Source organism: Neomonachus schauinslandi, chromosome 10 (genome assembly GCF_002201575.2).
Source record: "Neomonachus schauinslandi chromosome 10, ASM220157v2, whole genome shotgun sequence".
NCBI lineage: Eukaryota > Metazoa > Chordata > Mammalia > Carnivora > Phocidae > Neomonachus > Neomonachus schauinslandi.
Genome location: NC_058412.1, coordinates 52980218 through 52993775, shown reverse-complemented (window position 1 = coordinate 52993775; position 13558 = coordinate 52980218). Strand labels below are relative to the sequence as shown.

At 44.9% G+C, this 13558-nt stretch overlaps 1 protein-coding gene across 3 annotated transcripts in view; it reads left to right on the top strand.

Annotated features, from left to right (window-relative positions):
• Positions 1-13558, top strand: part of ARHGAP25 (Rho GTPase activating protein 25) — an 86477-nt gene that overhangs the window by 34750 nt on the left and 38169 nt on the right. For all 3 annotated transcript variants that reach the window (XM_044918574.1, XM_021699086.2, XM_044918573.1), the window contains exons 2-3: positions 4525-4724; positions 13339-13426. In XM_044918574.1, the coding sequence (XP_044774509.1) occupies positions 4525-4724; positions 13339-13426 (288 nt within the window). The remainder of the gene's footprint in view (positions 1-4524; positions 4725-13338; positions 13427-13558) is intronic.

Sequence of the window (13558 nt, the reverse complement as noted above, 5' to 3'; positions counted from 1 at the left end):
CCCAGACTAATGCACAGTTGTTTGAACATATTGAGAAAATACCCAGCTTTGGATGAACCATTAGCATCTCACCCGTACATTTGACCATCTAAAATAGAATCTAAACTGAAGTGTAGCTGAGAGCAGATAGAAGAAATATCTCAAAAGTAGACCCTAGAAGATTTTGTGATTGATTATTTTGGGGGTTAGGGGTCAGAAGATGGGAAGATGAAGAAAGGAAGTGATAATGCTTCCCAAGCTGACTTCTCTGTTTATACTTCTATCTTGAATTTTCTCTTGCTCCAACTTGGGGCAGAGAGTAGCTAACTTCTACTACAGAAACAGAAGTTTCTGGGCTTCCTCTGGGCATGTGGCACTTCTTCCATTTGTCTTCTTTTCTTTCTGGTGCCCTCCCAGACTGCAGACTAAAACTCAGCATACACATTTCGTCTATATTTTCGTCTATATTTTCTCCCGGGCCTCCCTTGCCAAGGTACATGTAGTGGTTCCATATAACCTCTCAGATCAAGGCTGAGCTTCTCGCACTGCCACCTGAAGCCACTTCTTCTCAGGGATCTCTAGCTTGGTTTCCTATTTGATGAAATGCTGCCCCACCATTTATAACCCATTTTTGTCTCATGCTTAGTAACGGTAACACTCCAATTCCAGGAAGTGCTGACCAATAGAACTTTCTGTGCTGATGGAAATGTTCTCTGTGTTGTCCAATCCTGTAGCCAAGAGCCACCCGGGGCTACTGAGCACTTGAAATGTAGCTGGTGTGATTGAGGAACTAAAGTTAATACATTTTAATTCATTTACATGTACATAGCCACAAACAGCAAGTGGCTACTGTTTTGGACAACACAGTCAGAGGGGCTTCTTCTTTCTCTCTCTACTAAAGTCAGGGTGGGTTTCTGACTTTACTGAGGCGCTCACTTCCCACTTCCCCAGAGGGTTCTGTAAACGCTTAGCAACTGCTTTCTGACTTCCTGCCTTGCCTGGTCTGCCTGCAGCCCCCTCTCCAACCCACAGCCTGGCTCAGATCTCCTTCCCACAGGGCTGGGAGCGTGCACTCAGTGTGCAGTGACTGGCTCACAAGTGAAGCTTATCACAGTTATTATTTTCTTTATGAGAAACAGCTCCATTAATAGTAACAGATTTCTTTGTTTACTTTATCTGGGAACAAGTCACACCCACAAAGAAGAGAGACTGTTCAAAAGAATTAACAAGGAAACTTAGCCAAAAACAAGTCAGACTCAAAGCCCACCAGGCTTCCTTCCCTGATATTTGAATCATCTCAGGATAGGTCTGATTGATGAGCAATGCTGAAGGCCAAGGTGGGAGATGGTTCTGATGTGGGACAGAAAGCTCCCCTGCTTAGTCACTGGCTCACTGGGGGCCCAGCTGTCACCTCCCCAGTGTTTGGGGCTAATTCCAGCAGTGTGGAGGCTTGTACTGGGCTATCCACATTCCAACTTGTAAGCATGACACAGTGTGTATAGTCATACCACCCACAATGAGGATGATAACAGGCACTCAAGAAGCACTGGGTGGATGTCTGGATGAATGGTATCATTTCTGGAATGTAAAAGATGGTTAGTCAAGGCCTTGACCGTATGCAGACAGACAAGGTGGTTGCCTACCAGTCCTAAGGGTATCCAAGTCCCTCTTGGCCAGGTCCGAGGACATAAGATCCTCATACCTCCTCTTGCCTTTGCTAGGCCGTTCTGTAGAGCACAGATGTTTCTAGAGGAGGTTTTGTTTCTGTGTATTTGTTTTTGTCATCGTTTTTGCCACAACAGAGCATAAAAATTGCACAGAATTAACCAAAGAATAATATTCCAGCAACCAAGTTCCATGCTGAGTTAATTCTCTTCAATCTACAGTGTCTTTTTGGTGTCTGTTTCCCCCATCCCCCTTTAGTTTCTCCCATCATGGTTCTAGCAATTTCTTTGGGTCTCTGGGGGTGGCTCAGGAGGCCTGAGTCCTCATAACCATTGTGTGGCATCTGCTTGTTTCTATCCTTTTCTGGGCTGGCTTCATTTGGTGGCATCACCCCAGAAGCCAAGTGAAGCTTCCTCATTATGGCCCTGTTTGGAGGGCAGCCCTCCCTCCCTAGTCTGATGCTACTTCAGGAGAATGGTCATACTAATGCTACTTTAGGAGAATGGCTGGGCTATGCTGAGGCTATTGAGGTGAAGGAGAACACCCCTGAATTTGCCAGAATGCCTCACTCCTCCATTTTCTCTAAAGGTTGTGGGTACGAACATTCTTTTTCATCTCTGTCTATTATCTGCCCTTTTCTAGGACAGATAGGAGTCTTCACAAGTTACGGTCTCTGATCTAGAGAGACACAGAGCTGTACACAGTTCTTCAAATTCCTTCCTCCCATTTTATTCTGGCCAAGACCCTCCTATCATTCCTTTAGATCATGTACACAGCCTTAGAGTACGTGACTAGCCTCAGTGTGGTTGTTGTTTGAACTACAGGTGGAAGATCATGAAGACAGTAGTTAACTGAGGAGCAAGATCTAAGATAAAATTCTTAACTGGGGTGTCAGGACACACTGATATAAAGCAAACCCTTTGCAAGCATGCTGCCAACTTGTCATCAAAATGTCAAATTACTGTTTACTACAACCGGGCTTATGCACTGTTACGATGATGTCTGCCCAAGAGGAGGTTGAACCGAGTATGCCTTGTCCTCCGGTGTCCAACATAGTATGGCCTCTCCCTTCCCTGGTGGGAGGTGAGGGGTGATTATAGGCTACAAGGGATGTAACAGGAACATAGGCTCCTTGTGAGGATCAAGGGAGCAGAGTCGTCTTCAGACAGCCTTATAGGACTGAAGGGTAAAACACATAAATAGGGTGATAACTCTGAATACAATTAGTCTGTGTTGCCATATAAAATTCTGGTATTTGAAAGTATGCCATGAACAGAAATAAAGGTTAAAAGCCATAGGCAAAGAAGGAGATAGAAAGAAAGGAATCAAAAGCAATGGGAAAGGTTGTCGATTCAATGCATTAAAGATAGGAGTGAAGAAAGAGAGGAAGCTTGATGATGGAGCGACACCTTGAAATGCACAGGGAAGTTTAGGAAGCTCTCAGAGATGATCTCCAACCTTGTAGCAGAAGCAACGTTACCTGTTGATAAAATGAACAAGTCACTTTTGCTTCCCTTGGACAAGTTATGTATGTCCAAGTTATATATGTTTATATATGTTAGCTTGTTTAATCTCTACAATGATTCCATAGAGTAGGGACTGTCATTACCCTAGTTTAACAAGCGAGGAAACTGAGGCTCAGAGAATTTGTGTACTGGACTCAAGGGTCTAAGAGCCAGGAAAGGAAGAGCTGGTCTCCAACCAGGCTGGGAGAAACTGGTCAAAGTGAAGTTGGCTGCGTTCAGCTGTGTCATGAATGTTCCGGGGACCCACAAAGACTGAAGGGGCTATAAGAGACTTCTTCCAGCAAGAACAGGAGTGCAGGCACTGGGGGGTGGCAGCACATGATCGGGGTTTGGTGCTCCCATGTGGTGGACCTCTGTAGAAGGGTCCGGTAGAACTGGCAGGGAAAGAAAGGAGGTGGGGCTCAGAGGACATATCCAGCCGGACCACAGGCCTGCAGACCCATTGCTGTGGAGGGAAGGAAAGGAGACCGCTATCCGGGCTGGGAGCTACCCTGGAGACGAGCTGTGGACACCTGGACCTGATCTGGTGACAGCAGCGCTCTGGTGTAAAAACATGAGGGTCTGGATTCAAATTCCCCTTCTGTGTTCTGCTGGCAGATGCGTTTTCCATTGGGTCCTTGTGTGTCGTCAGCGCAGGGAAGGGCCCACCCGACAGGTCCCGTGGTAGGAAGGCAGCTACGGTGAGGCCCCTGGTGGAGCATAGAGGGCTGTAAATACACTCAGAGGGCCAGGGACAGAGTGGCAATGGATGACACTGGGCAGGAGCACTCCGGAGGGGCCAGCGTCCTGCACGGTGGGGGCGTGGAGCGGGCCGGGGGCTCGGGGTCTGCTGCGGAGGGACGCTGCGGGGCGCCAGGTCCTGCTCTGGGGACAGTGCCCGGCCAGCTTCCGGCTGCCTCTGCAGCTGCGTAGGACTCCCCGAACCCTCCGAGCGGGCACCGTTTTCTCTTTCTCTTGTCAGATACCGACTCCCACGCAGGAAAAAGGAAGCACCTTTTGTCAGATGCTGCGGCCACTTCCTCTTCAGAAGGCTCCAGCCAGCCTTTCTCTTTGCAGAATGACGGGGCTGGCGCCGGGCGCCGGACTGCGTGTGCGTCGGGCCTCTGGCTGTCGCCAGCTTCCCGGTCCCTGGCCGGCCCGCGCCCGGAGCAGGCCTCTCGGCTGCCTCTCGGCCGCTCAGGGCTTCCTCCCTCCCCCAGGCCTGGCCCCCTGAGCCAGCCTGGCTGGGGCGCAGCCAGCCTCTCGGCCCCCTGGGGCTTCCTCTGTGGCCTCGGCGCCCCCCCCCCTCCCCGCTTCCCCCCCCCTCGCCGCTTCATGTCCCTCAGCCAGCCTGCCTGTCTGTTCCTCTCCGTAGCTCGGTCCAGGAGTGTGATGACCGGCGAGCAGATGGCCACCCTCCACCAGCCGTCGGCCCCCAACCCGCTGGAGAGGCCCATCAAGATGGGCTGGCTCAGGAAGCAGAGGTCCATCGTGAAGAACTGGCAGCAGAGATACTTCGTGCTGAGGGCGCAGCAGCTCTACTACTATAAGGACGAAGAGGACACGAAGCCGCAGGTACCAGCCAGCCCGTGAGTCCCCACTGGCAGGGCTCCCCTGCTTTCGCCCTAAGATCCGTCGGAGAGGTGTCCCCTTTCTCCTTCCCACCAGGTTTTAGATCCATAAACTGAGTCGCAGAGAGGACAGGGTGATCCTCGGTGTGCGAAGCCCCGAGGGGAGCACTGAGGAGCTTCCTAAACTCAGCCCTTAAGTCAAGGCTGGTGACACAGTCTTGATGGTGACGCTGAGTGTGAGGGCTCAGAGCCAGCGGATTTGCCTTCAGGCAAATTGATTTGTTTGTTCCACCAACATTTACTGAGCATCTGTTATGTACCAGACATTGTTTTGGGTACTTGAAATCAACCAGGGAGTAAAACGGATAAAAGTCCCTGCATGTGGAACTTAGATGATAAGGGGACAGACAGAAAATAATAAATAAGGAGAGTATGTGGTTTGTTAAAAAATGGTGAGTTCCATGAGATTTAAAAAAAAAAATGGGTTAAGGGGAGATCAAGCATTTGGGGAGGTGATATGATTTTATAAAGGGTGGTCAGCATGATTAAGAAGGAGAGAGGCAGTTAGCCAGGCAGATCTCTGGGGAAAAAGCACTTCATGCAGAGAGGAAAGCCAGTGCAAAGGCCCGGTGGTGGAGCATGTCTGCTGTGCGCTGAGAATACCAAGGAGGTCAGTGTGGGAGCAACAGAACTCAGGAATGAGAGAATCAAAGGGGATGGGCTCAGAGAGGGGAGGGCGGGGCCCAGGATCACAGTGCAGATAGCAAAGAAGAAGACCACTGTAAGGACGTGAGGGTTTATGCTGAGGGCTAGGGGGAAGCATTGCAAGGTTCTGAGCAGAAAGGGGACATTTCTTTGGCTTATGCTGTAAAAAGAAGGCTCTGGCTACAGTATTCAAAATAGATTCAGGGCCAGAGGAAGGAGGCGTGAGGGTAATCTAGGGGAGAGGTTATGTTGTTTAGAATGTCAGTGGGGGTTGTGGGCTGGAGGAAAGTGATCAGGTTCCTGGTATACTTTGAAAGTACAGCAAACAGGATTTCTAGTTGGAGTGGATGGGGCCAGAGAGGACTTTGGTCCTAAATCTTGGGACTAGTGATTCCTCTTGGCCATCATGGTGCGTGAAAGTGAAAGGGCGTGCTATTAACAATTACCCTGGGACCCCAGGTGTAAACTGCATGTCTTGGAGCAACCAGAATGACTGGCCACCCCATCTAGAGCTCATGTCTGTGGAGGTGGAAGAGTGAGCTTGGCCAGAAGGAACTTATTAGGGAAGACAGACTCTAGAACCTTCTGGACCCAGGAACAAAAGCCCCAAGAATGGTAAGGGTATTGAGGGTATGTAAAGAAACAAGACAGTCATTTTGGAAGAGGACAGTTCTCTTTTAAGAATAAGCTTGCGGAGGGGCGCCTGGGTGGCTCAGTCGTTAAGCGTCTGCCTTTGGCTCAGGTCATGATCCCAGGGTCCTGGGATCGAGCCCCGCATCGGGCTCCCTGCTCTGTGGGAAGCCTGCTTCTCCCTCTCCCACTCCCCCTGCTTGTGTTCCCTCTCTCGCTGTGTCTCTCTCTGTCAAATAAATAAATAAATAAATAAATCTTTAAAAAAAAAAAAAAAAGAATAAGCTTGGGGATCTGTGACATATCAGCGGCACCTGGTTAACCAGGCCCTCCACTTGAGTGTCTGTCACTGCAAAGGCTGGAGAAGGGCCAGAGACCCCACCACAGACTGGGTTCTTGCTCAGTGACCTGCGCATGGTAACCAGACTTCCTTTTACTTTATGAACAACCCAGACCCTATCAGAGCCAAGCAATTATAGGCTAAGATGGTGGTGACTAGTGCATGAGGAGCTGATGCAGCGAGTCTTCCCATCTGCAGAATGAGGGAGGTGGCACTAAAGCATTAGCCTTCCCAAATCAGCAGGAAGGACAACTCAGTGGGGTTTACTTCCCCGAGGTGTAGATGGTGAGAGGTATAATATGTCCAAGCTTGTATTCCTTCCCTGGCTTTTCTACCAGGAAACTGGCCAGGTAACTATTTAATTTTTCTGGACTCCTCTTTCTTCTTTTATAGAATGAGACAATCATATCTGGCCTGCACTTACCACAGGCTCAAATGATATGAAGCATGTGTATATAAAATGTTTTGTGAAAGCTGATGTCAAAGGTTAAATAAATTATTGGAGGTCCTAGCTTCTCTCCTTTGCTTCTGAAGGAAGTCCTTCTGGGGGTAAGGTAGCCTGGGATAATTAGGCAAAGCTTCTTCTAGGATGAAAGTATTTTTTTTTTTAAGGAACTCTATTAATATAATATATCAGATCAATAGGTTGAGATCAATAAGTCAAATAAGGAAAAACTGCACAACCCCTAAATTGTGGCTGAAAGAAGCATTTGGTAAAATTCAATACTCATTTCAGATATGAAAAGTTTTTTAAAAAGCTTTTAGGGATGAATGATAATGTATTAGAAAGAAGATTTTACTGTATATAGATATGGATACTTTGATTACAAAAGCTGTATGTGCGCATGGATGGTAGGAAATCTGGAAGATGTAGAAAAACACAAAGCAGAAAATGAAAAAGATCCCATTAGCAAAAAATAGTCACCCAGATTCTCACTTCTTCCAGTTCTTTCTATACATATACATTTAGAAACTCATCTATTCTAAATGTAAATTAGTATAATAATATTCTTTATTTAAAAATTAACAATAAGTCATGAATTACTATTATTATAAATAAATATTCTTTTATAATGTAATTCTTAATGGTGGCAGAATAATCTACCGTATGGACATTTTATAATTTATTTAACTAATTTTCTAACGAATTTGGGCTGATATTTTTATATTATTATTACAAATAAGAGTTAAGTGGACATCCTTGTAGACTTTTTATATATCCATAATTATTTTGTTAAGATAAAGGAAATCTATTAAAAATAAAGCACTTATTGGGGTGCCTGGGTGGCTCAGTTGGTTAAGCAACTGCCTTCGGCTCAGGTCATGATCCTGGAGTCCCGGGATCGAGTCCCGCATCGGGCTCCCTGCTCGGCGGGGAGTCTGCTTCTCCCTCTGACCCTCCTCCTCTCATGCTCTCTGTCTCTCATTCTCTCTGTCTCAAATAAATAAATAAAATCTTAAAAAAAAAAAAAAAAGAAAGCACTTATTTAACACTGTTTTGGGATTCATAGACATGTCAAACATCTAGAAATGACATGAAAGTTACAGACATGAGCTAAATTCTTGGGGAAAAATAAAGGTATATTTCTATGCTATGTTTCACACCATTCATGATTCTGGATGGAGTGAAGACTTAAATGTAAAAAAAAGTGAGTTCATAAAAGTCCTAGAAGAAAATGCAGTTATCTGCATAATCTTTGGAAGGCAGGTGTTTTTCAAGCATAATGTAAGCAACAAAGATAGCACAAGGGAAAGGCTAATTTAATTACATAAATAAAAATATCTCTATACCTTAAAAACCAATTATCATAATGTGAAAAGGCAAATAATAAGAAGGAAAAATTGTATATGTGCATATAGTACACAAATATTCTTAATATTTAAAGTATTCTTTCAAACCTATTTTTAAAAAGTCCAAATAGCTCAATAGAAAAGTGAGCAAATGACGCAAATGGACAATTTACCAAAGAAATGTAATCGCCAATACATGTATATGAAAAAGTTCAGTCTCGGTAAGAATTAATTAAAGACATACAATGTAATCTAACGAGACATCACTGTCCCCTTATCAAATTAGCAAAGCTTTTCTAGAAATTTCGGTGTTGGTAAGGACAGGGAATAGGAATTATAATGCACAGCTGATGGAAATGAAAATCTGTACCACCTGATTCTGGAGGGTAATACATGCCTTTTTAAAAAATGCAAACTCTTTGACCCTGCATTTCTAATTCTAGACATTTAACCAAAGTGGTTGCTTAAGACTGGTGTAGATAATTATTTTTCTAAAGATTTTATTTATTTATTTATTTATTTATTTATTTATTTATTTATTTATTTATGTGAGAGAGAGAGAGAGAGCGTGAGCCGGGGGCGGGGGAGGGGAGGTGGAGGTGGGACAGAGGGGGAAGCAGACTTTCCGCTGAGCAGGGAGCCCAATCCGGGCTGGATCCCAGCACCCTGAGATCATGCCGGAGCCAAAGACAGCTGCTTAACTGAATGAGCCACCCAGGTGCCCCAAGACTGATGTAGATAATTAAATTTACCTGTATATGTTTTCACTACAGTATTGTTTATAATAGTGATGTTAAAAACAATGCCCAGTGGTAAGGGCTAAGTTATACCAAGGAAATTTTGTATATTTATACAATAGAATATAAGTCTGTTGTTATGCCCTAAATTAATACTTTTTGAAATAGAAAGATATCCGTAATATGGCTTTGAAAACAAAAGCAAAAGGCCAATTCACAACAAAGGATGATGTGTCTAACTAATCCCATTGTTGAGGGAAAAAAATAATGAATGTGAATTTATGGGAAAACGGCTGGGAGAGAAATACTCAGACCTGTTAATAGTGGTTATCTCTTCTGAGCACTGGAGTTGCAGACAATTTTTGATTTTCCTCTTTTTTGTTCACTTTCTAATTTTTCTGTAAGGCATAAATTAGTTACAAATTTAAAAAGAACACGCACAATTCTATCCCTTAAAAAATCTCAGACAGAAACCCCAGTAATCTTGGAGCAATCGGGTGAAAAAGGCCCTCATGTACACTGATGATATGCATATGAACTGGTGCAAACTTTCTAGAAAGCCATTTGGCCGAATTTCTAAGAGCCAAAAAAATATCATAGGCTTACAGCGAGTCATTTTAGTTTTAGGAAGTGATCCAAGAGAAATAAGATACATGCAGTGCTGTTTATAATGAGAAACTTTGAACTTAATGTCCAACAAAGGAGAATGATTAAATAAATGATCGGCCCCTCTCTGATGGACCTCCTGTGCCTGCTTCCCAGGAAGCTCGGGGCTCGACAGAAGGCAGTCTGTGCATTTTTTCCCCTGAGGTCTCAGCATGATCTGTCCAGCTTTAATAGCATAATGCTCTGTAAATCTTTGACTTAGCTTGATAGAACTCATTCCAAAAGGTTCTTTGTCAGGGAAATTGTTTAAACCAGAACCTCAGCAAACTGCCCTCAAGTCCCTGCTACAGTGAGGGTTCTGGACAGTCCTAGCTTCTTTGTTCCCTTGTCTCATCTCCTTTTCAGGGACGTTACCGCAGGTGGCTGGGAGTGTTTCGCAAATGGCTGTCTGGTGGCCGAGCTGATCGTGATGCAGTATTAGCCAATTTCCATGGTGTAAATACCCCAGCCTGGCTGATTCAGGCTGCTAACATGACATCACTGAACACAGAGTTGAGAAGAGATGTGTAAAGCACACTGTTTTATAGTATTTTAACCACACAGATAGAACAGATGTAAATAACCACATGAACAGAAATCATAGTAAAATAGAGTAAATAACTAGGAATCGCTGAACTCTGAGTATTATTACCGTTATTTTTAATATAAAATATTTCATTATAAGCTTATATAATTTAACTTTCGATAACGGCTGTGTTTAACAACTGCTCATATTGTTCCTGAAGCTGTGGCAGTGCATCCTTGCCAGCCGCTGTACGTGGGCTCCAGCATCCCACTGCCCCGGCTATCTGCCCTGCTTCATTGCTGTAGGACGTGTGGCCTCCTCCTTCCATCTTTGTACAGCGTCCACTCCAGTCGACTTGCAATGTGGGGGAAAGTGGCCACTTGAGCCCTTCCCTGTCCGGGGCCATTCCTCCCCCTCCATCAGTGTCCCCACCCCCACTACTGTCTCTCTGATGGCTTCCCACTCTCCTCTCTTCATTTATGATGTCCAGGGTTCTTGTGCTCAAGATGAGGAAGGGCTTGCAGTTTGTCATTTATGTCTTGGTGTGAATAAGTTTAACTCTGATGGTTACATCTTCCCCCAAAGTAAGTGGGACTTGTAAGTAAAGTCTTACTTGTCATTCTGAAATCCCACTGACTGGAGTTTGAATCACAGCACTCCTATTAACTAGCGCTGTGATCTTGGATCATCTAATTAACCTCTCTGACCCTTACTTCCTCATGTCTCCAGTGGGGAAAATAACAGTCTGTCCTTCAGAGAGTTCTTTTTATTTATTTGACAGAGAGAGACACAGCGAGAGAGGGAACACAAGCAGAGGGAGTGGGAGAGGGAGAAGCAGGCTTCCCGCGGAGCAGGGAGCCCAGTGCGGGGCTCGATCCCAGGACCTTGGGACCATGACCTGAGCCGAAGGCAGACGCTTAACAACTGAGCCACCTAGGCGCCCCCTTCAGAGAGTTCTTATGAAGATTTAATATGATAATATATTCAGGGCATTTAGCACAGAGCCTGGCACCTAGTTACTGCTCGATAAATAGTACTTACATATTTTGTACTTTATTTTTACTATTTTTGGATGAAAGTAATTTGGATGTATCAAATAATAGAGGTATTTAGGAGAGACAGATACTTCTGAAATTATACTTTCCTTTTCTTCTGCCAGGCAGTGCTCCTTCTTGTCTAAAAATAATGTGGCTTTTTATTCTAGTGCCATAACTCATGCAAAGAAGCCCAGCTGCACAATCTCAGGGTCATTTTTTTTCCCGAGGCCATTGATATTATTTAAAGATGATGAGGACCTTGTAGGTTTGAGGTTATTTTCAAGTAATAAAATTAGAGAAATGTAGAAAAATGCAGAATTCCCTTTTATAGACAGATACTTTTTCTTTTTTCCTCTTCCCCCTCGCTGTCTCTCCCCTCTTCCTCTTTTCCTCCTCCTTTTCTTCTACTCTTTTTCTCATTCAGTCTTAGACATTTTTATTTCTAGACTCTCAAGAAACATTTATTCTTTGAGGCTCCTCAGCTGATCTGAGAGCTCATTAAGACTCTTGTCCTATACTCTCAAAAGTTCAGAAATAACAGAAGTAAAACCAATGAATCACCGAAGTAATAATTAGTAAAAATTTATTTTGTGTACACCAAAAGACAGTTTGCAAACTGGAAGCACTTAAACCAAAAACGTGGAATGAGGCTCAGGGATATATTGTTATAAAGCAGCATTTTAAGTTGAGAAAGGAGTGACTGTTTATTCTTTATAGTGATTGGTTATAATATGAGAATTTCCTTAGGGGCGCCTGGGTGGCTCAGTCAGTTAAGTGTCCAACTCTTGATTTCAGTTCAGGTCATGATCTCAGGGTCGTGAGATCGAGCCTCACTCAGTGCAGAGCTGCTTGAGATTTTCTCTCTCTTTCTCCCTCTGCCTCTCCCCGCCCCTTGCGCACGTTTCCTTAAACGATAGGAAACTGGTCAGTGATTACAGTTCAAGTTTTGCTTATGATTTCCAGAGGCATGAGCAAGAAATGATCCAGGTCAAGTTTGTCTTGCAAAGTAAGCGAAATTGAGCTTTGTATGACTAAACTGGTTTTGTTTGCTCAGGGACTTTTTAAGGCTGCCTCTCTGTTTTTGATGTCAATGGATTTTCTGATGCCGATCCTCTTCATTGACACTCTGTTCTAAAGACACATATATTGCTCAGCTAGAATCAGACATGCTGCCTGTCACGGCCAGTGAGATATAAATTCTGACAAGCCAACTCTAGGACAAATAAGCTGTGTCCCTTGGTGCAGTCGCTTAGATTTCCACAGTATTGATTACCTCGTCTGCAAAGGAGAAGAGGCACATGTCGCCAGGCTTATGGTACACAGCTGTTGTGGGGATCCAGTGGGATATTGCATGTGATGGTGCATGTAAGTGCTAAAGCACTGAGCACACACATAGCGGAAGTGACTTGTTTTTCTGATAACATAGTCACATATAAGAGGTCACCTATCCTTCTGCAACCTCACTTCCTGCCGTGGATCCAGGATCCTCCTCCCCACTTCGGGGGGACATGAAGCTGGTGGGTCCCCACCACCTCAGCTTGAACTCGCTACTGAGAGGAATTACCATTCTGTCCCTTACTAGCTCTGTGACACTGGGCAGATTAGAGAACCTTTCTGGTTCTTCACTTGTAAATGTGCATAATGACACCTGGCTGGGAGGGTTGCCGGAAGGACTTATTGGGTAACATAGTCAAGGTGCTTAGCAAAGGGGCAGATGCTTGGAATGTGCTGCTCAGCAGCTCTTGCTGCTCCTAAGTACTCTATCTTCTTGACTGGCTACCTGTGGTTCCGACCCCCGTGCCATCTCCGGCAGCCGGGCAGGTAGAATGCCCACCATACTATCTCTGCAAGGCATACCAGTCTCTGCCCTGCTTACAAAGGTCCGATGTCTGGTTTGGCCAGGAAGTCAGGTCCTTGGAAAAGTGGGAAGAGGCAAGTGTTGCTGATGGCATCCCCTCCCCTCACTCTTCTGTCAGGACCTTGTTCTTTTCTCTCTAGGCACCTAGCTTGCTCTCAGATAGCTGTCATTTTGTCAGAGGCTTGAATAGCAGAAGGGCCCCATTCAAAACTGGGGCGCTAGCTTTCCATGTTCCTCTCCACCTACCTATTATCTTCTCTGATCCCATCGTTATCCTGTCTGTCCTTCAACTTAATTTTAGGGGACCAAATTGCTGCTTATCTTAAAGGGCCAACTTTTGATCTTTCAGGGTTGCATGTATCTACCAGGAAGTACGATCAAGGAGATCGCCACGAACCCAGAAGAGGTGGGGAAGTTTGTCTTTGAAGTCATTCCAGGTAGGCAACAAAAGTGGGGACAGAGGTACATTATATTCCCGTCTTACTTCAGGATCCTAGAAGTCAAGGCTGAGTCTGTCAGCCAGCTAACCAACCACCCGAGTAAAAATGCACTGTAGTTCTGTATGTAGT